Source organism: Pangasianodon hypophthalmus, chromosome 1 (genome assembly GCF_027358585.1).
Source record: "Pangasianodon hypophthalmus isolate fPanHyp1 chromosome 1, fPanHyp1.pri, whole genome shotgun sequence".
NCBI lineage: Eukaryota > Metazoa > Chordata > Actinopteri > Siluriformes > Pangasiidae > Pangasianodon > Pangasianodon hypophthalmus.
The window spans coordinates 8,617,667-8,644,752 of record NC_069710.1 but is presented as its reverse complement, the minus strand read 5'-3'; the positions used below and the strand labels follow the sequence as shown (position 1 = coordinate 8,644,752).

General features: G+C 40.2%; 1 protein-coding gene across 1 annotated transcript; it reads left to right on the top strand.

The window, feature by feature from the left end:
- The first annotated feature begins 347 nt into the window (after positions 1-347).
- zgc:136493 (uncharacterized protein LOC692276 homolog) lies at positions 348-27,086 on the top strand. Its single transcript, XM_026913407.3, has 6 exons — positions 348-473; positions 16,703-17,097; positions 17,182-17,353; positions 17,791-17,969; positions 26,145-26,241; positions 26,353-27,086. Exons 2-6 carry the CDS (start codon positions 16,728-16,730, stop codon positions 26,504-26,506), a joined length of 972 nt encoding a protein of 323 aa, XP_026769208.2. The 5' UTR covers positions 348-473; positions 16,703-16,727; the 3' UTR covers positions 26,507-27,086.

The window sequence follows — 27,086 nt, the reverse complement described above, 5'->3', positions numbered from 1 at the left end:
ATAGAATGTAATGTAGTGCGTTTGGGTTTGTATGTGTAACTCCTACAATGATCTAAAGAAAATGCTTGTATTGACAGTATAACTCATTTAAAGGCAAGACGTGCTACTTTGTTTACTTCTGATGCTGTGCACAGCTCTGTTGATTTGCCTTCACTTAGTAAACTGGAAAGGAACTCTAGTTGAGAAGACTACCCCAAACTGAGTAGTAATTTCAAGCTGAGGGGGCGTTTTCTTTGCCTTTTCCTGGTTTCGAGATTGGGAATTACAAGTTCCAACCTGTAGTAGTACGCAGCATTATAATCTTGGAGGAATTTTACATAGATGCCCATGTCATGCACTTTTTAGACGGTCCCTTACTCGTTCCATCTATATAAAGCGCCAGAGACCGGCGTTACGGAAGCGTTGGCCTCATCGAGCTCTCACGGGAACGAGGCGAGGAGTATCATTGTACTTGGATCTCTGTCGACTCCAAAGTAAGAAATTCATTTTTGTGCGTTTATTTCTTGAGAAATAGAAGAGAGAATCTCGAATGTGTAGCGAATGTCCAATATAAAACTAACTTTATCGTTTTTACCCACCATTGTGTTGATGTGAAGTGAAACACGAGTCAACGATTGCACCATATCCTCTGTTACACCAAATCCGAAACAACACTCCATTACTCAGGCATGGCATTGTATTCAATACGCTACATGTACTAGATACAAGATACAGATACTAGATACAGCATATAAAAGTCAATATTAGTTGTATCTTTCCAAGTGTCAACAATTAATCGAGATTTATTTACAAAGATTAATTGTCAGTTATAGTTAGTGAGGATCAGGTCCTGTCTTTCAGAATAATCATGCACAATGATATTAACTCAGTGTAGTGTTTAGGCAATGAGAGCTGTGGTCCTGTAGTATCAAAGTCTAGCACAGTTTGATGATTTCCCTGTTTCAATACATTACATGCAGTTGAGGTAAAAGTTTATATACACCTAGGCTAAAGACATTCAAACTAAACTTTTCTCAACTCCACACATTACATTTTACCATGCATTTCTTTTAAGTCAATTAGGGTATCTGCTTTATTTTTATAAGAGGTCATTAATCAATAATAATAACTAAGAGACAGACTTATTTTTTTTGCTTTTATTTACTATTCAAAATTTTACATGCACTTTGTTAGTATTTGGTGCCATTGCATTTTAATTGCCTGAGCTGGAGACACTAGGGGTAGCTTTCCACAAGCATCTCACAATACTTTGCTGGAATTTTTGCCCATTCCTCCTGACAGAACTGGTAACTCAGTCAGGTTTGTGGACCTACTTGCTCAGACTTGCTTTTTCAGTTTAGTCCACAATATTTTTTTTTTTTTTAAAAATGAGATTCATGTCAGGGCTTTGTGATGGCCAGCCCAATACTTTAAGCCATTTTGATACAGTTTTGGAGATACAATTAGGATCATATATTTTCTGAAGTGCACCAGACCCTTTTCTAGCAAAACTCCCCATAATCTATCTCTTAATGTTGGTAAGACTAAAGTGACGATTGTCGACTTCAAGAGGACCCAAGTAGACTACTCACCACTGCACATCACCGGAACAACTGTGGAGAGAGTAAAAAGCTCCAAGTTTCTTGGTGTGCACAGGATGGAGGACCTCTCCTGGACTCTCAACAGGCACAAAGGCTCAGGACTCCACTTCCCTGTGGAGGCTGAAAAGAACCAACCTCACCACATTCTACAGAGGGATGATGGAGAGCGTCCTGATCAGTTGTCTCACTGTGTGCCACGGGAACTGCAGTCTCCGATCTCAAGACCCTACAGTGGATTGTGAGAACAGCTGATGTAACTTATAACAACCGCTGCATCCACAAAGCCACCAGCATTGCAGATGATCCTTCTCACTCATCCCATGGTCTCTTCATCCTCCTGCCACCTGGCAGAAGGTACAGGAGCATGTGTGTCACCACCAGCAGACTCTGCAACAGTTTCTTCCCTGAGACAGTCAGATAACTCAATATCCTGCTGCTTCCCAACACACACCTTGGCTAGTCAAGCACATAGCCCAGTATGATTCAAACAATGCACACCTGCACTTTACAAAGCTGCATCAGACACTTTATATTTATGGAACTCTTTTTGCTTCTGCTGTACTTATTGCTGCTACATTGCTCAATAGTTTATAGTTACAGCCCATGTTCTGTGTATTTATTGCACAGTGTATTTGTTGTTCTGTGTATATTGTACATTTTTGTCCTGCATTTGTCTCACACTTGAAAGTGTTGTGTATTTGCACTTTATGTAGTATTGCATACTGTTATGTGTTGTACCATAGTTCTGGATAAATGACAGTTCATTCCAATGTATACAAGCTATATAGATGAATTACAATAAAATCCCACTTGACTTGATAACATGATGCAGCCACCCTCATTCTTCACAGTAGAGATGGTGTTCTTCTGATTACAAGCCTCATCCGTTTTCCTCCATACATAGCATTGATCATTATCGACAAACAGTTAATTTTTGTTTCATCAGAGAACACACCTCCAAAAGGCTGTTGATTACCTGCAAACTTCAGTCGGCAATCTTGGAGTAGGGGTTTTTGCTTGTGCAACAGCCTGAAGGCTATGGCCATGTAAGAGTCTCCTAATGGTGAATGTAGTGAATCCAATTAATTAGTTCTAGCTAGCTAATTTTACTGTTGTTCAGAAAGCTAATTTAACAGTTGGCTTGTGGTTATTAATGATGCTGCTCGATCTGTTAATGGTTTATGGCTCGATTCAATCCACTGTGTATGCGAAAAAAGGTCAAATGTTACGAGTGCCACAGTTAAAGTACAAATTCTATACTAACTTTTATCATAACAAAAAAGTCACAATGTTAAAAAGTGTGTTATTATGGATAGTATTGAGTGTGGTGGTCTAAACCTCTGTTTTCCTTCCTTGGAAAATACATTTCATCTAGCCCTACTTAATATGGAATATTATTTCCAATTTTGTATTCAGAGGGGATGGTCACCAGTCTTTTTATTATGTAATTACAACGGCTCAAAACTACCAATCAAGCTACCTAATTTCCATAAACAAACTTTTTATGTAGATTTTTTAAAAATATGTTGCTGTAATTGATGCTCTTAATATACATATGGTGTACGAGTTCGAGTACGAGTCATAAAGCATAAACAAAAAACTAGTGTGCATGTGTGGTGTTTAAACTATAATGTTTCTTTCTTTATCAATATTTTTGGCCTATTGTTTTTCTGTTTTTTCACTTTCCCTTCTGCCATATTTTCATTTTTTCACAGAACGCTTTTTCTTTTTTTTTTTTTCAAAAACAGTGAGCTGAGGCCATTCTGGATCTGTTTAACATAATCTTAACTAATTTTCGACTAAGGTATGTTAAACACTCAATATGGTTAGTAGTAGCTTTATTTGTGCTAAGTGTATGTTAGTTGGTTCTCTTAAGCTAATGCTAAGGCTCGCCCACAGGAGCACTCCTCTCCACTTCAAATGGCCAAAAGGTTTGCTGTCCTCAGTGAAGCACTCGCTGAGAAACCTGAAAGAGCACTGGTTATAGGAGACTCTATCTTAAGGCACGTGAAATTAGCAAGGTTTTTAGGGGCACCAGCAGCTTTTAGTTAGGTGTATACCGGGAGCCAGGGCACCAGACATAGCAGGAAATCTTAGGGTCTTAGGCAAGCACAGGTTTTAGATAGGGTTGTTTGTTTTCGGAGCACCACCGAAAAAAAATGTCTGCTTTATAGATAATTGGAGTAGTTCTGCCTGTTAGTGCAGACCAGTGTCCATCCCACTCGGGAAGGTGCTGTTCTCATTTCTTGCAGCATAGCACATAGTCTCAGAACAGGCCTAGTTAATCTGTGACAATCCAGAGCCAAGGCCAGGGAGCAGAAAAGCAGGCTAAACCGACCATCTGCTAGCTACACTGAGTCGTCATTTAAGTTCCAGAGTATTGAGACTGTGTCGAGCTAAACAGAAATGTAGAAATACTCAAAAGTTTGTTTTAGTAACTTAATTAACATAAAATAAAATCATACTGAATGCACGGCCAGCACCTTTGATCTGAAGCTAAGACTGTTAAATATTAGATCTCTTACGTCTAAAGCGCTTATTGTTAATGAAACTATTACTGATCAGGAGTTTGATGTACTGTGTTTAACAAACATAGATTAAACTAAATAAATATGTAGCATTAAATGAAGCTAGTCCTCCCGGATACAGTTATATACATCAGCCCCATTTAACTGGCAGAGGAGGAGGTGTCACCCTTGTGTATAATGAATAATCTAGGCGTCACACAAAAACCTAAATTCAATGCGTTTGAAGTTGTTTATACTAACCTAACAAATGTAGCCACAAAAAATAAGTCTACCCAGTCTATTCCGCTAATTATTATTTACAGGCCCCCAGGGCCATATTCTGAACTACTTTGTGAATTTGTGGATTTCATCTCTAACCTGGTTGTTTCTTTACAAAGCATTAATTGTTGGAGACATTAATATTCATTTTGATAACCCAGAAGACCCTCTAAGAACAGCGGTTGTGTCCATTCTAGATTCAGTAGGGGTCAATCAGAATGTAGTAGGACCCACTCATAATGGTGGTCACACTCTGGTCTAATTGATCTAATACTAAAATTTGGATTAAATATAGAAAATATAGTCACACTTTCTCAGTCTGAAGCTCTCATAGACCATTATCTGTGAGAAAATGTGTTTTAATCGTAATATATGCACATTGCCGTGCTGTAGTGTCAAACGTACATTCATGTCAGCTACTGCAGAGTTTTATCAATAATCTCCCAGAGGTACAAACTATTATTGGATCACCGTCTGATCCCAAAGAACTTGACCAGGCAACTGAATGCTTAGAGTCAATATTCTGCTACATGCTACATTCTGCTACAAGGTAGCTCCACTTAAAAATAAAACAATAAATAAATAAATAAATAAAAATTAGAGAGAAAAAGCTAGCACCCATCTTCTAAAGACAGACTTTCATTATCTCAGTGAACTTTGCAAAGTCTTGCATGTGTTATGTTCTGCAAATCTAAACGATAATCTGATTGGTCAGATTCTAAGCTTGCAAACGGTTGGGGAATGAGGGATGTGAACATTGCCTGGTCTTTTCCAATCTTCAACTTCCTCAAACTTCTTCAGTTTCAGTGAGCCTGTGCCCATTTTAGCCTCAGATTCCTGTTATTGGCTCACAGGAGTGGAATCTGATGTGGTCTCCTGCTGTTATTGTTCAAAGAGCATGGAAGGAGAGCCTTCTGAGCTACAGAAAAGCTCTTAGTGATGCTAGATCAATGTATCTCTCCACCCTAATTGAAGATAACAAAAATAATCCTAGATTCTTATTTAATACTGTAGCAAAATTAACTAGGAGTAAGACCACAACAGAAACATGCACACAATCATTATATAGCAGCAATGACTTCATTCATAGCACAGAGACGGCGCTAGTTAAAGTGGTAAATGATCTACCACTGGCCTCTGCACAGGGTTGTGACTCCTTGCTTATGTTGCTTGACCTTAGTGCAGCTTTTGATACCACTGATCATACTATTCTCCTTGAAAGACTATGAAATGTTGGCATTAACGGAACGGCCCTCTCCTGGCTCAGGTCTTATTGACTGATTGTTATCTGTTTGTAGATATAAATGGTGAATTCTCTACACATACTGAGGTAAAGTTCGGTGTTCTGCAAGGTTCTGTTTTAGGCCCACTGCTCCTGTGGGCAAAATTATTCATAAACATGGTATTAGCGTCCACTGTTATGCTGATGACACACAATTGTATATTTCAGCAAAGCCAGATGACAGACACCACCTTAATAAAGTTGAGGAATGTGTAAAGGACAAAAATTCAATTCACTTTCATTTGTATAGCGCTTTTAACAATGGACATTGTCACAAAGCAGCTTTACAGAAATAAATGGATTAAAAAAAAACATATTGTAAATATGTGACTTTATCCCTAATGAGCAATCCAGAGGTGATGGTGGCAAGGAAAAACTCCCTGAGACAATATGAGGAAGAAACCTTGAGAGGAACCAGACTCAAAAGGGAACTCATCCTCATCTGGGTGCTAACGGATAGTGCAATTATAAATAAATCCCTTCTATTATTGTGTACTATATGGACAAATAGTGCAAATGTGCAACCAGTAAATTCATCAGTTTTCGCAAGAAGTCTGGTTGGTTAAAATCTATCCACTGTTTACTGATGAAGTCCTGAGTACAAAGGTAGAGAGAGAGGGAAAGATTGTTAGGTAAGCTTTTGTCCTCTAATGGTTAAGGACAATGTACTTTGTGTGCAGAGTGCAAGCAGGGACTCTGGCAAAACTAGCTATGACAGCATAACTAAAAGGGAGAGCCAGAAGCTAACACAGATATGAGGGCACCCTGGGACATAAGGCAGCCAGCCACTCCACTGTTGACAAACCTGAGTGAACAATAACACTGGATGCTTATTAACTTTCTTTTTCTTAATTCTTTCAAGACAGAAGTACTTGTAATAGGACCACATGTGGCTAGAAGTAAGCTTTCTGATTACATAGTAACTCTGGATGGCCCTTCTGTTTCATCATGTGCAGCAGTAAAAGACCTTTGTGTGATTATTGACTCCAGTGTTTCATTTGAAGCTCATGTAGATAATATCACTAGGACAGCCTTCTTTCATCTCAGACATATTGCTAAGATAAGAAATGTAATGTCACTACACAATGCAGAAAAATTAGCATATGCTTCGTTACCGCAAGCTTGGATTATTGTAATGCCTTACTGCCTGGATGTTCCAGTAGGTGCATAAACAAGCTCCAGTTAGTCCAGAATGCATCAGCGAGAGTCCTTACTAGAACCAGAAGATATGACCACATCACCCCTATCTTATCCACACTGCATTGGCTCCCAATCAAATTTTGTATTGATTATAAAATACTACTACTGACCTATAAAGCACTGAATGGTCTCGTGCCACAGTACAATACTTGAGTGAACTTTTGATCTTTTATGATCTGCTATGCCTACTTTAATCAAAAGGTGCAGGCTATTTGTTGGTTCCTCGAATAGTGAAGGCAACAGCAGGGGGTAGAACTTTCTCTTACAAAGCCCCACAGTTATGGAACAGCCTTCCAATTAGTGTTTGGGGCTCAGACACAGTCTCAGTGTTTAAGTCTAGGCTGAAAACATATTTGTTTAGACAAGCCTTTTGTGAATAGTTTTTTTTCTTAGGTAAAGGAGCAGATCTGGAGGTTTCCCAGGAACAGAGTGTTGTGGTGAACTGAGATGTTCCTCTCTCTCTCTCTCGCTCTCTTTCTCTCTCTCTCTCTCTCTCTCTCTCTCTCTCTCTCTGTTGAGCTACACATGCTGCTCCTGAGATACCAGTGATCCTGACCCCTTCTGCTCTGTGGACCTGCCTGCTCCATCCTGATGCCCTACTTCTGGTTGGAGTTCTCATCAATTGGAAATCACTCGCTGCTGCTGAGGATGACCCCACATGAACAGCCTGAAGATCATTGAGATTACTGGTGATGGTACTACTTAAACTGTGAAGATGGCTTTGGACCATCTTTGGACCATTCAGGTCAACATTTATGCTATGATGGCTTAGGACTATAATTGCTATGATAGTTTTAGGACTGCAATTGCCACAAACAGTTTTGCACTCAAGGCTCCATCAGTGAACAGTGGATAAGGTCAACAAAATAGACTTCATGTGAAAACTGTAGTGAATTTCCTGGTTACACAATTGCACTATTTGTCCATGTAGTACACAGTTATAGAAGGGATTTATTTATAATTGCACTATCCATTGTTACTCAGAAGAAGATGAGTTCCCTTTTGAGTTTGGTTCCTCTCAATTTTTATTCCTTTTTCACCCCTGGATTGCTCATGAGGGATAAAATCATGCATTTAAAGTTTATATCCTGAATGTATTTATTTCTGTAAAGCTGCTTTGTGACAGTGTCCATTGTTAAAAGTGCTATACAAATAAAGTTGAATTGAATTGAAAAATTAACAGCTATTCCCCATAATGCATTGGGGGCATGCTGGATTTCTTATACATTTTCTAAATGTATGTAGCCATGAAATCTATAAAATTGCATTTATTTTTTTTAGACAACCTACTCGTAAAACTGTCAAACCATTTTTGTTTTACTGCAACTGTTATTTCATGCAACTGTGTCTCTACTTCATCGTGAGTGAAGTTCATCTTTTTAAATCTTTTGACTTGCCCCAGGTCATCCACAGAAAGCAGTGTCATGCCCAGGCTACTGAGCTATATAAGCCACGGGTTCCTTAACATGGGGTTACTGGATTTATAAATGAGATTCTGAGAGAAACTCACAATTGTCTATGTTTTATTAAATTATTTTACAAATTAATAGTAGAAATATCAAATAAGGATTTTGTGTGCTAATATTTTTAAAGGGAGCCGGATTCACACAAGCCATAGGGTAAATGTTATTTTAGTCTTTTCAGCGTACTGACATGCTGCACTAGTATAGTTCAGCAATAAAAATGGACAAACTTCCCTGTCCATCTGCTTCTTCTAAACAGTGTTGTGTCTCAAATTGTATACTTATGCACTATTCTAGACTTATTGAGCACTAACACTAACTGGATTTCCTATTACAGTTATTTTTTTCAATTTTGAAAACCTCTCACAGACTTCTGGATTTTCTGGATTAGTAAATAACTTTGAATTTAAGGTCAAAGTTTTAAATTTGAGACACAGCTCATTACAGCAGTCACAATGACAGTGGAACATTTTAAGGGTGACCGAGCTTATCAGTTTAACATTACTGTTCATAAAGTGGGTAAACATTTTACAGTTTTTCTTAGATCTTCTTGAGATCAAAAGATGAATATAAGATGATAGATCAGAATTTAGATAGATAGATAGCATTTATTGTCATTGTATTACTACAACGAGATGAATGGAATGACGGGTCACATCTTCCCCCTATAAGGAGAGAAGAGGTCCTTAAAGCAGCCATGCGAGGCGCTAACGTCCTCTCTCATCCGTGATAGAAGAACATTAACAGAACAGTCAAAGCAATAAACAAAGTCACAAACACATACGACATCATACAATGGAGCAGTTACGTGAGGGGTCTTTTTTGTTGGTTACAGTACGGGAGGGTGGGGGGGGGGCAAGAGATTAGAAAAAAAGAGGAAAATGTGACACTGAGGCAGTCCTTGACTAGGGCAGAGTATTTACAAAAACAGTGTGTACTAGCTGAATTTGATATGGTGTGCTTTGGGGAGCTGTTGTTATCACAGCTGTGTGTCTTTGGAGTGTCCGGTGCAGATCAGAGTCAAAACAAAGCATATTCTGCAATGAAGGTCCTCTGGGAGAACGAAAAATTAGCCGGGGAGGAAAATGGACAAATATAATCAAGCAAATCTAAGAACTCAGGAGATCGTACAATTTAGTCGGGCACCTGGTTCTGCATGGCCCCCAACTTTATGTCCCCTTGCAGGGCCGTGAGACCCCTAGTCATCTCCTCCTGGCGCGTGACCATGATTGCGGACTGGGTCGCGTTGGATTTACACAGTTCCGAAAACATATTCGTGATGGTATCCAAGCGTCGGGGGATGTCCACGGATTGTAGATGGTACAGTTCCTCAATCTGTGTCACCTTCTGATGTAATGCCCTCACCTGGTCAGCAACGGCTCCACAATGGTGTGTGATGACAGCTGACAGCTTGGGGGATTCTTTATTGGCTGCCTGCTTTCCAATTTGTCGATAGATCAGGAACATCCCCAGGCCAATCATCAGGACACCTGCTATCAAAAATCCAAATATGTAGACATCTTTGACGTCTTCTAGGCACAGAGATGCCAGACAGACGATGTTCCACTTGTTCCAAGAGTCCATCGTGTATCCAGCAGCAAAAGTCCCGTCCGGACATGTCGGCTCTCCCAAACCAGCATTCCTTCGTGAAAGGATTGTATCAATTGCGTTGAGGGACCAGCTTATCAATTCCATAATTTAGGATTCGAGAAGCTTCACCAGCAGAAGGAAAAATAGAGACGAGACGGGAGAGGCACACAGACACAGCAGAGAGAGGAAAAAATGCGACCGCCTACAGTGAGAGTCAGAGAGAGTTTCAGCTTTCAGTTCCTGCTATTTGCACCTAGATGTGTTAAACAACTTAGATCATGGCACCGTGGGTGGCAGACCACCCAATTTTTAGGTGAGCAAAATTATATAACACTTACTATTTGATTGCATGTCCCTTGCTTGCAATAATTGCATAACACTGGTGACCCACTGTCATCACCAAACTGTTGCAATCTTCTTTTGTGATACTTTTCCAGGCTTGTACCGCAGCTTGTTTTGTTTGTTTTTGGGGTTTCTCCTTTCAGTCTCCTTTTCAGGAGGTGAAGTGCATGCTCAACTGGGTTAAGGTCTGGTGATTGACTTGGCCAGTTTAAAACCTTCCACTTTTTGCCCTGATAAAGTCCTTTGTTGTGTTGGCAGCGTGTTTTGGGTCATTGTCTTGCTGCATGAAGTTCCTTACAATTAGACTGGATACTTTTCTCTGTAAATTGGCAGACATGACGATTCTGTAGACTTCTGAATTTCTTTCTGCTGCTACCATCATGAGTTATATCTTCAATAAAGATTAGTGAGCCTGTTCCAGAAGTAAGCCCAAGCCATGACATAACCTCCACCGTGCTTGACCAATGAGCTTGTATGTTTTGGATCATGAGCAGATCCTTTCTTTCTCCATCACTTTGGCAAAGGTCAGTCTTGGTCTCAAGAGTCTTTAAAACTCTGTTCCAGAACTTTTGTGACTCATCTCTGTATTACCTTGCGAATTCCAATCTGGCCCTCTGATTCTGACTGCTGATGAGAGGTTTGCATCTTGTGGTTGTTCCTCTTTCAGCTGCTCCTGTTAGGGGCTGCCACAGCGGTTTTTGGGTTTTGCTTCACAGCTCTGTTTGTCAACTGCTGTTGTCTTCCTTGGCCAACCTGTTTGATGTCCGGTTATTAGTACACCAGTGGTTTGTGTCTTTTTCAGGACATTCCAAATTGTTGTATTGGCTATGCCCAATGCTTGTGCAATGGCTCTGATTGATTTTCCCTCTTTTCAGAGTGGCTTGCTTTTTTCCAAAGACAGCTCTCTGTTCATGTTGGTTTGTCCTTTTTAACAACAAACAAATGCAGTCTACACAGGTGAAACCCAGGTCTCAAACCAAGAGTAGACATTCAGAGCTAGTAAACAATCAATCTTACCAGGCACACCTGGACAGCAAAAAACACTGGTCAGTCACATGTTCCACTATTTTTTGATCACTTGAGGTGCCATGTTCTAAGGTATTTATCACATCTAGATGTAAATATCAGGAAATGAAAGCTGAAATTCTACCAAAAAATCACCATCTCATATTCATCTTTTGATCTCAAATGTCTTCAGTATACAGGAAAAAAAAGAATGGGGGGGAAAAAAAACCTCAAAGCTCAAGGGTTCCCGGTTTGATCTTGAGCTCAAGTTGCTGTCTGCATCCCATCTAAGGAGTATTCAGACTGCGTCACTTCCTGTTTTCGAATTGTTTTGCCGGGAGTTTCTTGCCTGCATCGGCGCCTTAACTATACTGTTTCTTTCTTTTTTTAAATCAATAATATTGCGCTATCGTCTGGATGCCTTAGGCGGAGTTAGTAATCCCCCAACTCTGGCATTAGAGCCCTCGCAGCGGGGCGAATGGGTGACGACTCGGTGGCATAATCGCAAAGCTAACGCTAAGGCTCACCCACAGGAGCACCACTCCTCTCCGCTTCACATGTCCAACAGGTTTGCTCTCCTCAGTGAAGCACCCACTGAGAAACCTGAAAGAGCTCTGGTTATAGGTGACTCTATCTTGTGGCACGTGAAATTAGCTAGGCCTTTAGGGCTACCAGCAGCTTTTGTTAGGTGTATACCGGGAGCCAGGGCGCCGGACATAACAGGTAATCTTAGGGTCTTGGGCAAGCACAGTTTCTCAAAGATAGTTATTCATGTAGGAGCTAATGATATATACGCCTTCGTCAGTCTGAGGTTACTAAGAGTAACTTGGTAGAGGTGTGTAAATTAGCGAAGGCGATGTCCGATGCTGTAGTATGCTCTGGCCCCATCCCAATGCGGTGTGGCGATGTAGCTTACAGCAGGTTATGGTCGCTGAACTGCTGGATGTCCAGGTGGTGCTCCGAAAACAAACAATGTAGGCTTTATAGATAATTGGACTAACTTTGAGGGCAAGGCTGGCCTGTTAGGGCGGGATGGTATCCATCCCACTTGGGAAGGTGCTGCTCTCATTTCTTGCAGCATAGCACATAGTCTCAGAACAGGCCTAGTTCGGTGACAATCCAGGGCCGAGGCAAGGGAGCAGACAAGCAGGCTAAACCGACCATCTGCTAGCTGCACTGAGTCATCACTTAGGTTCCACCGTATTGAGACTGTGTCTGTTCCCCGAGCTAAACAAAATTATAGGCATACTCAGTTTGTTTTAGTAACTTAATTAACATAAAATTAAACCAAACCGAATGCATAGCCAGCACCGCTGATCAGAAGCTAGGACTGTTGAATATTAGATCTCTTACGTCTAAAGCGCTTATTGTTAATGAAACCATTACTGATCAGGAGTTTGATGCACTGTGTTTAACAGAAACGTGGATTAAACCAAACGAGTTTGTAGCATTAAATGAAGCTAGCCGTCCCAGGTACAGTTACATACATCAGCCCCGTCTAACTGGCAGAGGAGGAGGCGTCGCAGTCATTCATAATGATAATCTAGACGTCACACAAAAACCTAGTCATAAATTCAACGCATTTGAAGTTCCTTATTCTAACATAACATACGTAGCCACTAAAAATAGGTCTACCCAGGTGATTCCTGTAATTATTATTTACAGACCCCCACGGCCATATTCGGAATTCCTATGTGAATTTGCGGATTTCATCTCTAACCTGGTTGTTTCTTTAGACAAGGCATTAATTGTTGGAGACTTTAATATTCATTTTGATAATCCAGATGACCCTCTGAGAACAGCAGTTGTGTCCATTCTAGATTCTGTAGGGGTTAATCAGAATGTAATAGGACCCACCCATAGTGGTGGTCACACTCTTGATTTAATACTAACATTCGGATTAAATATAGAAAATATAGTCTCATGTCCACAGTCTGAAGCTATTTCAGATCATTACCTCATCTCATTTAAAATGTGTATTAATTATAGTATATGCACCTTGCCACGTCACCATGTCAAACGTACGTTCACGTCAACAACTGCACAGAGTTTTATCAGTAATCTCCCAGATTTATCAACCATGATTGGATCACCGTCTGATCCCAAAGAACTTGACCAGGCAATTGAATCAAGCTTTGAATCAACGTTCTGCAACTCGCTAGATAAGGTAGCTCCACTTAAAAGAAAAATAATTAGGGAGAAAAAGCTAGCACCCTGGTATAGCGATCACACACGAACAGACCACTCGAAAACTAGAACGTAAATGGCGTCAAACTAACTTGGTAGCATTTCAAATAGTATGGAAGGAGAGCCTTTTGAGCTATAAGAAAGCTCTTAGTGCTGCTAGATCAATGTATCTCTCCACCCTAATTGAAGATAACAGAAATAATCCTAGATTCTTATTTAATACTGTAGCAAAATTAACTAGGAATAAGACCACAATAGAAACACGCACACAATCATTATATAGTAGCGATGACTTCATGAATTTTTTTCAATGGTAAGATTGAAAATATCAGGCTAGAAATTCAGACTATTAATTTAAAACCAGACAGTTCTATAACTAACCCTGTAGAGGATAATATGATAATATTAGATAAACAACTACAACGCTTTACTCCCCTTGAAGAGACTGAACTAATTTCACTAATTTCATCATCAAAATCATTAACCTGTATGCTAGATCCTTTACCTACTTGTTTCCTCAAACAGATAATTCCTGAAACAATCAGACCTCTTTTAAAGGTAATCAGTTCTTCCCTTAGCATTGGCTATGTACCTAAATCTCTTAAATTAGCAGTTATCAATCGCCTGATTAAAAAAACCTGACCTTGACCCCTGTCAGCTGTCTAACTATAGACCAATATCAAACCTCCCCTTTACTTCCAAGGTCCTAGAAAAGGTTGTAGCACAGCAGCTATGCTCATACTTACATAGGAATAACATTCATGAAATATATCAGTCAGGATTTAGGCCTCATCATAGCACAGAGACAGCACTGGTAAAAGTTGTAAATGACTTACTACTGGCCTCTGATCAGGGTTGTGTCTCCTTAATTGTGCTGCTTGACCTTAGTGCAGCTTTTGATACCATTGATCATGCTATTCTCCTCGATAGACTAGAAAATGTAGTAGGCATTAAGGGAACAGCCCTTTCCTGGCTCACGTCTTATTTGACTGATCGTTATCAGTTTGTAAACGTAAATGGTGACTTCTCTTCTCATACTAAGGTAACGTTTGGTGTCCCGCAAGGCTCTGTTTTAGACCCACTGCTCTTTTCTCTATATATGCTACCTCTGGGTAAAATTATCCGTAAGCATGGTATTAGCTTCCACTGTTACGCTGATGACACACAGGTGTATGTTTCGGCAAAGCCAGACGACAGACACCAGCTTAATAAAGTTGAGGAATGTGTAAAAGACATTAGAAACTGGATGCTTATTAACTTTCTCTTACTTAATTCTGACAAGACAGAAGTACTTGTACTAGAACCACATGCAGCTAGAAGTACTCTGGATGACCTCTGGATAACTCTGGATGACCTTTCTGTTTCATCATGTGCAGCAGTAAAAGACCTTGGTGTGATTATCGACTCTAGTCTTTCTTTTGAAGCTCATGTAGATAATATCACTAGGACAGCCTTCTTTCATCTCAGAAATATTGCTAAAATAAGAAATATATTGTCACTACACGATGCAGAAAAATTAGTTCATGCTTTTGTTACCTCTAGGTTGGATTATTGTAATGCCTTACTGTCTGGATGGTCCAGTAGATGCATAAACAAGCTCCAGTTAGTCCAGAATGCAGCAGCGAGAGTCCTTACTAGAACCAGAAGATATGACCACATCACCCCTATCTTATTCACACTGCATTGGCTCCCAATCAAATTTCGTATTGATTATAAAATACTACTATTGACCTATAAAGCACTAAATGGTCTCGCGCCACAGTACCAGAGCGAACTTTTGGTCTTTTATGATCCGCCATGCCTACTCCGATCAAAAGGTGCAGGCTATTTGTTGGTACCTCGAATAATGCGGGCTACAGCTGGGGGTAGAGCTTTCTCTTACAAAGCCCCACAGTTATGGAACAGCCTTCCAATTAGTGTTCGGGGCTCAGACACAGTCTCAGTGTTTAAGTCTAGGCTGAAAACACATTTGTTTAGTCAAGCCTTTTGTGAATAGTTTTCTTGGGTACAGGGGCAGGTCTGGAGGGTTTCACAGGCATAGAGTGTTGTGGTGAACTGGGATGTTTGGATGGTGTCGCCCCCCCCACTCTCACACGTTCAGTCAGGTTTGTCGACGGTGGAGTGGCTGGCTGCCTTATGTCCCAGGGTGCCCTCATGTCTGTGTTAGCTTCTGGCTCTCCCTTTTAGTTATGCTGTCATAGCTAGTCTTGCCGGAGTCCCTGCTTGCACTCTGCATGCAAAGTACATCATGCTTAACCATTAGAGGACAAAAGCTCACCTAACAATCTCTTCCTTTCTCTCCATCTCTCTCTCTCCCTCACTCTCTGTCGAGCTACACATGCTACTTCTGAGATGCCAGTGATGCCAATGATCCTGACCCCTTCTGCTCCTCCTCGCTGCCTGACACATCCTGATGCCCTACTTCTGGTTGGAGTTCTCATCGGTTGAGATCACTCGCTGCTGCTGGGGGGTGGCCCCATATGGATTGCCTGAAGAACTGTTTGGATTGCTGGGGATGGCGCCACCTGGGGGCTGTGGAGATAGCATGGGGATCACATATGGGAAGCTATACTGTAATGGCTTGGGACTGCGATTGCTGTAGTGGCTTTGGGGCTGCAGTTGCCACGAGCAGCTTCGTACTCAGGACTCCATCAGTGGACAGTGGATAGATTTTAACCAGCTGGACTTCTTGCAAAAACTGTGATGAATTTATTGGTTGCACAATCGCACTATTTGTCCATATAGTACACAATAATAGAAGGGATTTATTTATAATCGCACTATCCGTTGCACCCAGATGAGGATGGGTTCCCTTTTGAGCCTGGTTCCTCTCAAAGTTTCTTCCTCATATCATCTCGGGGAGTTTTTCCTTGCCACCGTCGCCACTGGCTTGCTCGTTAGGGATAAATTCACAGTGATAAATTCAAATATTTACAATATATTTTTGTGAATCCATTTATTTCTGTAAAGCTGCTTTGTGACAATGTCCATTGTTAAAAGCGCTATACAAATAAAATTGAATTGAAATTGAATTGAATTATTCACACCCATTGTTTCCAGGACAGGCTCCTGATCCACCACGACCCTGACTAGGATAAAGTGGTTATGGAAAATGAATGAATGTATTAAATGTCTATCTGACCACTAGCCAGCATTTTTTAATTAGTTACATTCACAAAACTTCGCCTTTGTCTTGTACTGTGCTGCATACTTCATTCCTTATTTCTTAACAAAGGAAGTAAATCCATGAATTACTGTCTGTTACAGTATTTGGCCTCCATCTGCACAGATTATGGAGAAACCCTGCATATTGACCACTATGCTCGGACCAAAGGGTATCTACAGTTGTTTTAAACCCTGCATTGAGAAGCATTTCACAATAATCAGTTATGAGGAGTTTGTTGAAAGAAAGGAACATTTTGCAGGAAAGATCCGGGCCATCTTTGTTTGGGGTTTAAACTTAAAGGTCAATAAGGAACTTTTACAAGCATTACCCAAACTTCAGGTTGTTGTGAATGGTGGTGTAGGAGTGGACCACCTAGACATACCGCTCATGAAGAGTTTTGGAGTGAAGGTGTGCAACACTCCCTACATAGTTGACAATGCCACAGCGGACATTGGGATGGCATTGATGTTGGCATCAGCAAGGAGAGTTCTTGAAGGTGAGGATCATTCATATTTTCAGCTTTGTACACTTATTATATGAATACCTCCTCTTACGAATTGCTGTTTTATTTATCATGCAGGACATAACTTTTCGAAATACCATGAATCAGAATACATGCCAGAGTCGTCTTTGGGCACTGATGTCAGTAGTGCCACCTTGGGTATCATTGGTATGGGGAGAATCGGATTTAAGGTTGCCAGAAGGGCTCAAAGTTTTGACATGCGAATCCTCTATCACAATAGGAATAGAAGGTAAGGACTCCCATATGTTGTACTAGACTGCAGTTCAAACTATTGAATCAGACATCTCTGGATTTATCTTTATAGCAATAATAATTGTCTTTCTTAATTCAAGATGGAATTAAACCACGCTCTTGCCATCTGTAGGCATTATGTTTGGGTTAGAATGTGTAGCAGAACATATAAATTATAAAAAATGATAATAACCTTACATGAGAGACATTAAAATACATTTTAATGTATGTTTAACATTGAAATACACATTAAAGTCACATCTGTTTTCAAGTTTGTTACATGATATTTTTCTATAAGAGGTTTTAAAATAATATGAATAATGCACTTTCTGTCTGAGGAAACAATATGCATTGTGCACTATTTCAGTAAAACCAAGCATTGTTTCTATACTGGATTAGTTTTATTTTTTAAATCTGATTTCTTGGTAATTACAGGATTGAGGAAGATGAGAGGGCTGTGGGTGCTGTGTATTGTGAGAAAATGGAAGAACTGCTGCAGAAGTCTGACTTTGTAATGATTGTGGTCAGTCTGTCTCCTCAGACACACAAGCTGATTGGCGCTAAAGAACTCGCCATGATGAAGCCCAGCAGTACCCTCATTAACATCAGCAGAGGTAAAGGCATAGTGTAGTTCTCTCAAAATAAATATCTGTCATGCATTTAAACATAAATGGATAGCCAGACTTTCATTTTAAAATTTTATTCCTTTCCTTTGTTTAGTTCTTATATTGGTCTTTTTTCAATACATCACTAGGATGTAGTCTTGTCCAGGAGGAGATGTCATCAGGTGGTGCCCAACTTTCCTCAATGTTTCGACCCTGAACCATAACATTCTACAGACTGTGGGTCAGCATTAGTGGCCAAATCACTGCACCTCTCCTCTTGGCTTTCAGCTCATGTCTTTCCTTCTGTGCCAGAGCCAAAAGAAGCTCTTTCTGCAGCTTCTTCCAGCCTCTGGGCTGCTGTTTTTTGGTCACAGCCTCTTAATCCCATTCTAGTCAGCAGTTCCATACTGATTGTGCACGGAATCCCAGACAGCCCATTTCCACTGGAAACAGCCAGGTCCGCCAGCCTTTGTCCTTGGTGTCATTGACAAGGTGTTGGTACTTGCTGATTTTTCCATGCCATTGCTTCTTCACAGCCCTCCACCCATAGTACAGACAACTCCACTCTGATGATTTTCTTCCTTTCCATTGACCACATGTGGCCTGAGGGTAGTGACCAGTACAACTTCTGGGAACTGGAGCTTCCTTCTCAGGTTGACTCTCATCCTCCATTCATTGTCTGACTTCAGTAGGCTTGGCCTGGCTGCACTTTGTGCTGATGGCCTCACTCCCTCCTTAAAGAAGGTGATGGTGTGTGAAATGCTTTGTCTTGATGTTTCTTCTGCTTATCTTGCACAAGGATGTCTGTGAGCATTGAGAGCATTTTGTCATGACACCATCTGTACCTTCTTTGTATCAGTGCTGTCTTACAACATGATAGGATGTGTGCCATGGTTCCTCTCCTATCACACAGCTTGCACAGTATTACCTCCTGTGCAGGTTTACTGGGTTTGGAAGGGTATTATAGACCACTCTCAGCATGAAAGAGATGCAGAATGACTCCAGCTTCCACAGATCAGTCCATGGGATGTTTCTTTTAGGGAGCTCCCACCTTGTCCTTAAGGATCCAGCTCAACACCTCTGGCTCTACTTTCTTTCTCTTCAAAGTTCCTCACTTCTGTCTGGACCATGGTTCTTCATTTCCTTGGATTGGCTTTTGCCCACTTCTGTAAGTGTGACGTTCTGAGTCCTTGTCTTCCAGTGCAAGGGTGTCCAATTATGTCTCTCAAATTGAGGGAACACTTTGTCTTCTGTATCATGGTGTTGGCTGCCCACTTCAGCCCAGACTTTGTTGTTATGCTGGCCTCCCTGACATGACCTTCTCTGGTGTAGTTTCTATAATGGTCAGCCTGCACTTTTCTACTTTGAACTGCTCCACCAGAGAGGACAGGGGGAGCAGTAGCTGGCCAGATCTTATTGATGGTGAAGCTCGGAGGGATTCCCAGCCCCCTGTGAAGGTGCTTGTTGATTTTCCTCACCATCAACAAGCACCATTTTCCGCACCCCCTGATTGTTGGCTGTTGGACTACTAGGGAAGTTCTTGGTCCTCTGGTTTGTTTTCCAGCTGCTGTAATAATCAGGTTCATTCCCACTAGGAACAGTATGGGGGAAATTGTACATCCAGTTACAGTACCTTTTTCAATGTAGTGCCATTTAATGGTGAAGTTGGTTGTTTACAGTGACAACATAATATCCTAATGTCTTTGAAATAACTGGTAATCATCTTTCTGATGTGGTCTAGGTTGTGGTAGTGGTTCATTGCTACTTGGATCAGATCATGAGGGATGGAACAATAGGCGTTGGCTAGGTCTAGCCAGACAACTGTAAGGTCACCCTTCTTTTCCTTAACTTTCGTTAAGGAAGCCTGGGATTCTGCACTTTAGGATTGAGGTGTCTATATATCCATTTTTAGTCATGTACTGTGTCATTCTTTTGGCCAGAAATGAGGAAAGTATCCTCCCTGTCATACTTAGGAGGGAGATGATCCCAAACTGTAGTACTTTGGGGCACTTTTTGTGTACTTTGTAGGATGTACCACTGGGGCTTGAGCAAGAGGCTGATCTTAAGTGATTTACCACTTCTTAGATCTTCTTCAAGGTTGGCTTCTTGGTATTGCGGTCTGTTGTTGGATCTAAGGCGATACTCCTAGACAAGCTGCTGAAGGTCTCCTTTATGAACTCCTCCGCCTACTCCTCATTAACTTCCCAGACAGAGCCCTGTCACCACTTTTTGCTTCTTTTCCTCATCCCCTCTGCTCTCCTCACTCCCCGGTGCCTTCTTTCTCCTCAGCTTCAGCAGTTTTTTTGATAACCACCTGTTCAGGATCTTGATTTCCTTACTCAACCATTGGATTTCCTTTTCTCTTCTGTTTGTTTGCTCTTCCTGACTGACTTTATTTTACCTTTTTGTCTCCACCCCAAAGGGTTCTCTTAAAAAGTTGTAGGTGATGGTTGATAAGAGTATCCACTTTTATTTCTGCTGTTCTTGCTAATGTTGCCTCAAGAATTGCATACAGATCCTTGTGAAATCTTGACCCATTCTGTGGTGTTCATTTTGTGCCAAAGGATTTGTTCCCTAGTAAATTGGGGTGGGTTTTTGGAGAAGAAGTAGCTGCAGAGAGATTTCCAGTACTGTGGTGCATCACAGTGTGGCCGCAGCACACTTGGACCTTGCCTGGTGTAGCCCCTTTGCATTCTTGCACATTTTCCCACAATGGCACTTGGCTTCCCATGCCTCCCCAGTTAAAGGTGCATTCACACTAGCAAACGGCAGACGACCGTTCATTTTCTATGTACGTGAATGACACAAAGCTGCGATTTCAGCTACAATGTGATAACCGAAATGCTAGTTGAGATTTTCCCAATTTGCAAATCAGCAAATTATGTCAAGTGACAAATCCAAAGCAATGGCTTGAATGATTACTCAGACCAACCATATAGCCTGCACGGTACAACATTTTCTCATTCCCCCGCTCACTTTAGTTTCTGAGTACTGCTCGAGTCTGAAAAAAGGAATAAAATGTAAAACTGTTTTTATTTTATCCTGTCATATATAACATATCAGTAGACATGTATATAGACATTACAAAGAAAAATTGAGCTTGGAAGAAAATAGCAAAAATCAAGTATTTAAGTAAATTTAAGTAACAAAATCTGTCACTATCAAAGATCCGGCATTAAGACAGCAAAACATCTATCATGTTTATCTAACACATTTGATCATGTTTGTTATTTAATCAGTGACAGCTAAAATAGAAAGAGAGAAGTGTAAACATGCGTGTACGCTAATAAAATTGTAACCGTACAATGCTTGTTTCTATATTTTATATAATGTTAAAATTACAGAACCTGCTTGGCTCCATCTTTGCCCTGATAACCTGGCTTGTTTTCAAATGTTATGATGTTATGTTGGCAAATGTTATGTTATGTTGTTATGATGGAAAGTTATGTTGGCAAATGTGACAAGGAGGAGGGAGGGGCCAGGCTGGAGGACACATGCCTGGCACTGAGTTGTCTAATCAGTGGGAGAGAGTGATAAAGGAGCAGCTGGAGATGCCTGAGGAGGAGAGAGAGACACACACATTTTATGTTTGTGCTATGTTTGTGGATTCTGTTATGTTTGAATTCTGATTATTATTAAAACTTTACGTTGGAGTTCAGTCGGTTCCCGCCTCCTCCTTGCCTATCCGTGAATTTTGTTACATTGGTGCTGAAACCCAGGAGGGAGGAGGGACGCACTGTCAGAGAGCCCTCACTGCTGTGGGAGGATCGCGAGGCCGAGGAAGTGTGGTGCTGGAGCAGCTGCCAGAGGATGGAGGAGCAGCTGCCAGAGGACGGAGGAGTCGCTGCCGACCACATGAAAAGGGGAGGAGCAGCTGCTGTCTGTTTGAGAAGGGGAGGAGTCGCTGCTGTCCGCCTGAAAAGAACAGGCGTGCGTCTCTCTCTCCCCCTCAGGCGTGATGAGACACTGATGAGACAACTCGGTGCCAGGCGTGCATCTTTACATCCCTCCTCCTCATCACAGCAAACTTTCCTTTTCTAGCACCACTTTATATGTGAAGGATTCACTGGGTTTAAATGTAAAACTGGTATCTGCAGTGCAAAAATGACTGGAGTAAAAGTTTGTATTGTTTCAGCATACCTACTGTACAGTAACAGTCTGCTCACAGGATATTTTTGGGGTTTTTTTTGCACCATTATGTGTAAATTCTAGAGACTGTTGTCTGTGAAATTCCCAGGAGATCAGCAGTTTCTGAAATACTCAAGCTAGCCCATCTGGCACCAACAACTGTGGCACAGTTAAAGTCACAGAGCTCACATTGTTTCACCCATTCTCATGATTGATATGAAAATTAACTGAAGTTCTTGACCTGTATCTACTTGATTTTATGCATTCAATGCCATATCATTGAATGATTGGATAACTGCATAAATGAGCAGATTTAGAGGGGTTCCTTTTAAAGTGACAGGTGAGTATATATTGAATTGTCATTGAATTAATACTTCCCACAATTTCTTCAAGTGATAAAGGCAATTCAAGATTTTTGCAGGTTTCTTTATTGATTTTAGGAATTTCTGTATCCTTTAAAAATCTGTCCATTTCTGTCATTTGGAGGTTGAGATTTATAAAGTTTAGAACACTAAGCTATAAATGTATTGTTTATTACTGAAGAACAGGTTGTAAGATGGCCTAATTGATTAAGAATTTGTGGAATCAGCCATGATGTTGCTTGTTGTCTAAGGTGATTGGCAAGGAGGTGACCAGCTCTGAATTAATCGATTCTTGAGAAAGCCTGATGCAACTAAGAAAAATAAGAATAGGCTTTAGCACTCGGATTAAAGAACCTCCTCATGTCAACACAACCACTTTCACTCAAATATTTTGAGCACATTAGCCATTTTAGAAGGGGTGGCTGAAACAGACTTAAACAGGTCAAGCTGTGGATAAATTACACAGTTTTGTAACTTTGAGGCCAGGGTAACATTTTCTTGCTGTAGCTTCATTAGCTTTTACTCCATCTTTGTAAGCACATCGCTATGGGTGGGAAATGTAGTTTCTATAATGAAGAATTTCTGACTGTGATTCCACTGCTACTTTGATAGAGTTCACAGTTTTTTAAATTGACCTTAGTGAGTTCTTAGTGAATTCTGCTCTCTGCTGGAAAATCCTGAAGGAGAATGTCCGGTCATCAGTCTGTTATCTGAAGCTCAAGTGCAGTTGGGTTATGCAGCAAGACGATGAACCAAAGAAGAAGAGAAGTCCATTTCTGAATAGCTAAAAAGAAAAAAAAATTAAGGTTTTGGAGTGGCTTAGGCAAAGTCCTGACTTGACCCCCATTGAGATGCGAAACTGGACCTTAAATGGGCAGTGAATGCTCAAAAGCCCCCCAGTGTGGCTGAATTAAAGCAATTCTGCAAAGAAGAGTGGGCCAGAATTCCTCTACACCAATGTGAAAGAGCGATATCCAATTATCAGCAGCTTTTGGTTGCAGTTGTTTCTGCTAAAATTGGCCCAAATATTCAAAAATATGCACATATTCACTTGGATGCAAATCAATTATGCATTTTTTCCCCTTGAAATGAACAAATGTCACTTTTTCTTTATTAAAGATTTGATAAATTGTATAGTAATTGCAACAAAAAATATATAGTCAGGTATTTGGACAGTGACACAATTTCCATAATTTTGCCTCTGTACACCACCACAGTGGATTTGAAATGAACCAATCAAGATGTGATTGAAGTGTAGACTTTCAGCTTTAGTTCAAGGGGTTTAACAAAAACCATTTTTTACATAGTCCCTCAATTTTCACAAGCTCAAAAGTAATTGGACAAACTAAAATAATCATAAATATTAGGATTATTTTTAATACTTGGATGCAAATCCTGTGCAGTCAATGACTGCCTGTAATCTGGAACCCATGGACATTACCAAATGCTGAGTTTCCTCCCTTGAGATGTTTTGCCAGGCCTTTACTGCATCCGCCTTCAGTTGCTGCATGTTTGTGGGTCTTTCTGCCTTCAGTTTTGTGTTCACTAAGGGAAAAGCATGCTCAGCTTGGGCTGAGGTCAGGTGACTGACTCGGCCATTTAAGAACACTCCATTTCCAAGCCCTTGGGTTGCTTTCGCTGTATGTTTTCAGTCATTATCCATCTGTACTGTGAAGCGCTGTCCTATCAGTTTTGCAGCGTTTGACTGAATCTGAGCAGAAAGTATAGCTCTGTACACTTCAGAATTCCTGCTATAAGCAGTCACATCATCAATAAACACCAGTGACCCAGTTCCATTGGCAGCCATAAATGCCCATGCCATAAACTGCCTCCACATGTTTGACAGATGATGTGGTATGCTTTAGATCATGAGCCCTTCCTCTCCTTCTCCACACTAGAGGACCGCATAGTGAGAGTTCCCATGAACAGCTACTAAATGCAAATTCAACACTTGGAATCAACTCCAGACCTTTTATTACCATTAATTTGACATGAAATAAGGATGAAACTGCTTATCAGGCAGTTGTCCAGTTACTTTTAAGTGTGTGAAAATGGAGGTACTATAAAAATATGGCTGTAATTCCTAAATGATTAATGCAGTATATTTGTTTAACCCCTTGAATTAAAGCTGAAAGTCTACACTTCAATCATGTCTTGAATGCTTCATTTCAAATCCATTGCGGTGGCATAGAGAGGCAAAATTATGAAACTTGTGTCACTGTCTAAATACTTATGGACCTGACTGTATACATTAAAAAAAAGCTTTTGATGCTGGTTAAAACAAATACTCTAATTTGGTCTTTGGTCTTCAGTATTATTCTAAAATGTGAGAAATAGTAAGAATAAAGAAAACCTTTGTATGAGTGTCCAAATTTTCAAATGTAGTGTATAAATGTGATATTGTTCTAATCTACTTCCCATTTCATGTTCATAGTGGTGTCCAGCATACATTACATCAAATGTGTCCTTTTTAAGAAGGTCTCTAGCAAACTTCAGATATGCATGTATGTTCTTTTTCAGGACTACAGGCATTCCTGTATTCCTGACCATAATTGCGGCATGACATGGATGTGGTAACGTAAACAAGATACTTAGATACTTTTACACATTCTAGTTAGTGTGCAGGGTGTTTTTGATATGACGCTCTATCCCCTGGCAGACTGCCAAAGAATTGAAACTTCCTCTTCTCTTTTTATTATGATGGTGGAGGCATTATATTTTTGGGTTGTCTATCTGCCCATGCAGCCATCTGCACATTTCTGGTTAGTGCGATATGTCAAGAACAAGTGGTTGAACGTTTGTAGGACACTGGTACTGAGGCATACTGGTGTTGAGTTCTTGTGAAAGTCTGTGTACTGTGGATTGACTGACTTGCAGTTTCATTGAAAAAGGGGCCTAGTAGAAAAAACTCTGTCTGCTTGAAGCGCAGACATTTATTTTGTAGTTTGCCATTCCAGGTTACTTTTCCTGAATGCTGTGTTGAATGCATATTTAAAGGAATTTTTGTGCAGAAAGCTGTAGGCTGTTTTTTTTCCTGCTTATTATGTAATAAAATGTAATTATTTATGTAAGGTATGTGCCAAGAATCACATACATCACTGTTAAACATACATTCTTAACATGGGCACACTAAAACTGTTGACATTGCTGAATTTCATTGAGGATCCTATAAATCTGTTCTTTGGTCAACAGTTCTATAAGAAAATGAAAAACATACTTGATACAGGTCATTATGACCAAGATTATTGAGGAATCATTTTTAGTAATATAGTAATTGTTTAGTCCAATATCATGATAATACCAGAAACTTGGAAAAAAAGAAAACTAGACAATTCTCTTTCATTTATTGATTAATTTATTAATTGATGCATTCATTCACCCACCAAGCAATTTATCCTCGTCAGGGTCAGGGAGGATCCTGAGACTATCATGGAAATACTGGGTGCAGGAATACACCCTGAATGGCAATTATTGTGATAAATATTGGTTAATACCTTATATATGTAGGCTTTTTCATGTGATGTTCAAAAAGAGACAATTCATAAGCCTGTTAATGTTTGAAAGTACAGCAATATATACAGTGTCAAAGATAAAAAAAACCAAAGTTAACATGCAAAAAAAAAAAAAAAATACATTGTATATGACATGCAAGATAAATACCTTTGAGTTTTTTTTTTTTTTTTTTTTTTTTAAGGTTTGGTTGTTGACCAAGATGCTTTGGTTGATGCTCTCCAAAGGAAAGTCATAAAAGCTGCAGCTCTGGATGTCACATACCCCGAGCCTCTTCCAAAGTACAGTCCATTTTCCTTAATTGGCTACTTCATATCAGAGATAAGACATAATAAGTGAATAAAATGTACAAATCTAATTGTCTGTATTGGTTATATTGTTCATTGTTACAGAGATCACCCTTTATTGTCATTTCCGAACGTCATTGTCCTACCACACATGGGTACACACACTGTGGACACCTCTCGGATCATGGTGGAGAGAATGGTGGCCAATGCCCTGGCAGTTCTGAATGGGGAGCAACCTCCAGATGAAGTGAAGATATAGATCACACCTACCTGTGTCACCCCCCTCAATTTTAAGCCCAGCTTTAGAGCTATACTTAATTAATTAGCATTTCATATACAGTAAATAGGGCCAGTGGTAAACACTGTAGAACTCTGTGGGTGTAAGTTTTGCATCATATTTTTCTTTCAAAGGAATTAAATATTGCAAAATTGTGACAGTTTTAACTATTTTCTGATCTGATTTTATCAAAATTGCAAAAAATCTGAAAGCAGTTAGATGCCAGAAAACTTTCAGTAAATCAGTATATATTTTTGTGTATTGCAAATTAGTCATTGTCAGTGTATCACATTGAATGTCAGTAAAATGTTCAGTAAAAGGGCACAACATTTCCAACACTGATTAAAAATGTGCTCAGTTTCTCTGCTCCTTGAATAATACAAGAAGGTATTTTGCTGTTGGTGTAAGAGCATAAATTGTCAAGGCAAATGATCTTGATTTTGCCTAATCCTTGTGTTTGGAATGGAAAACACTGGATCTACATTACAGAGTTTCTGCTGAGAGATTTGCGTCCAGGAATAATAAAGTTTACCAGACAAACTGGAAAAAATCCAGTCATCAA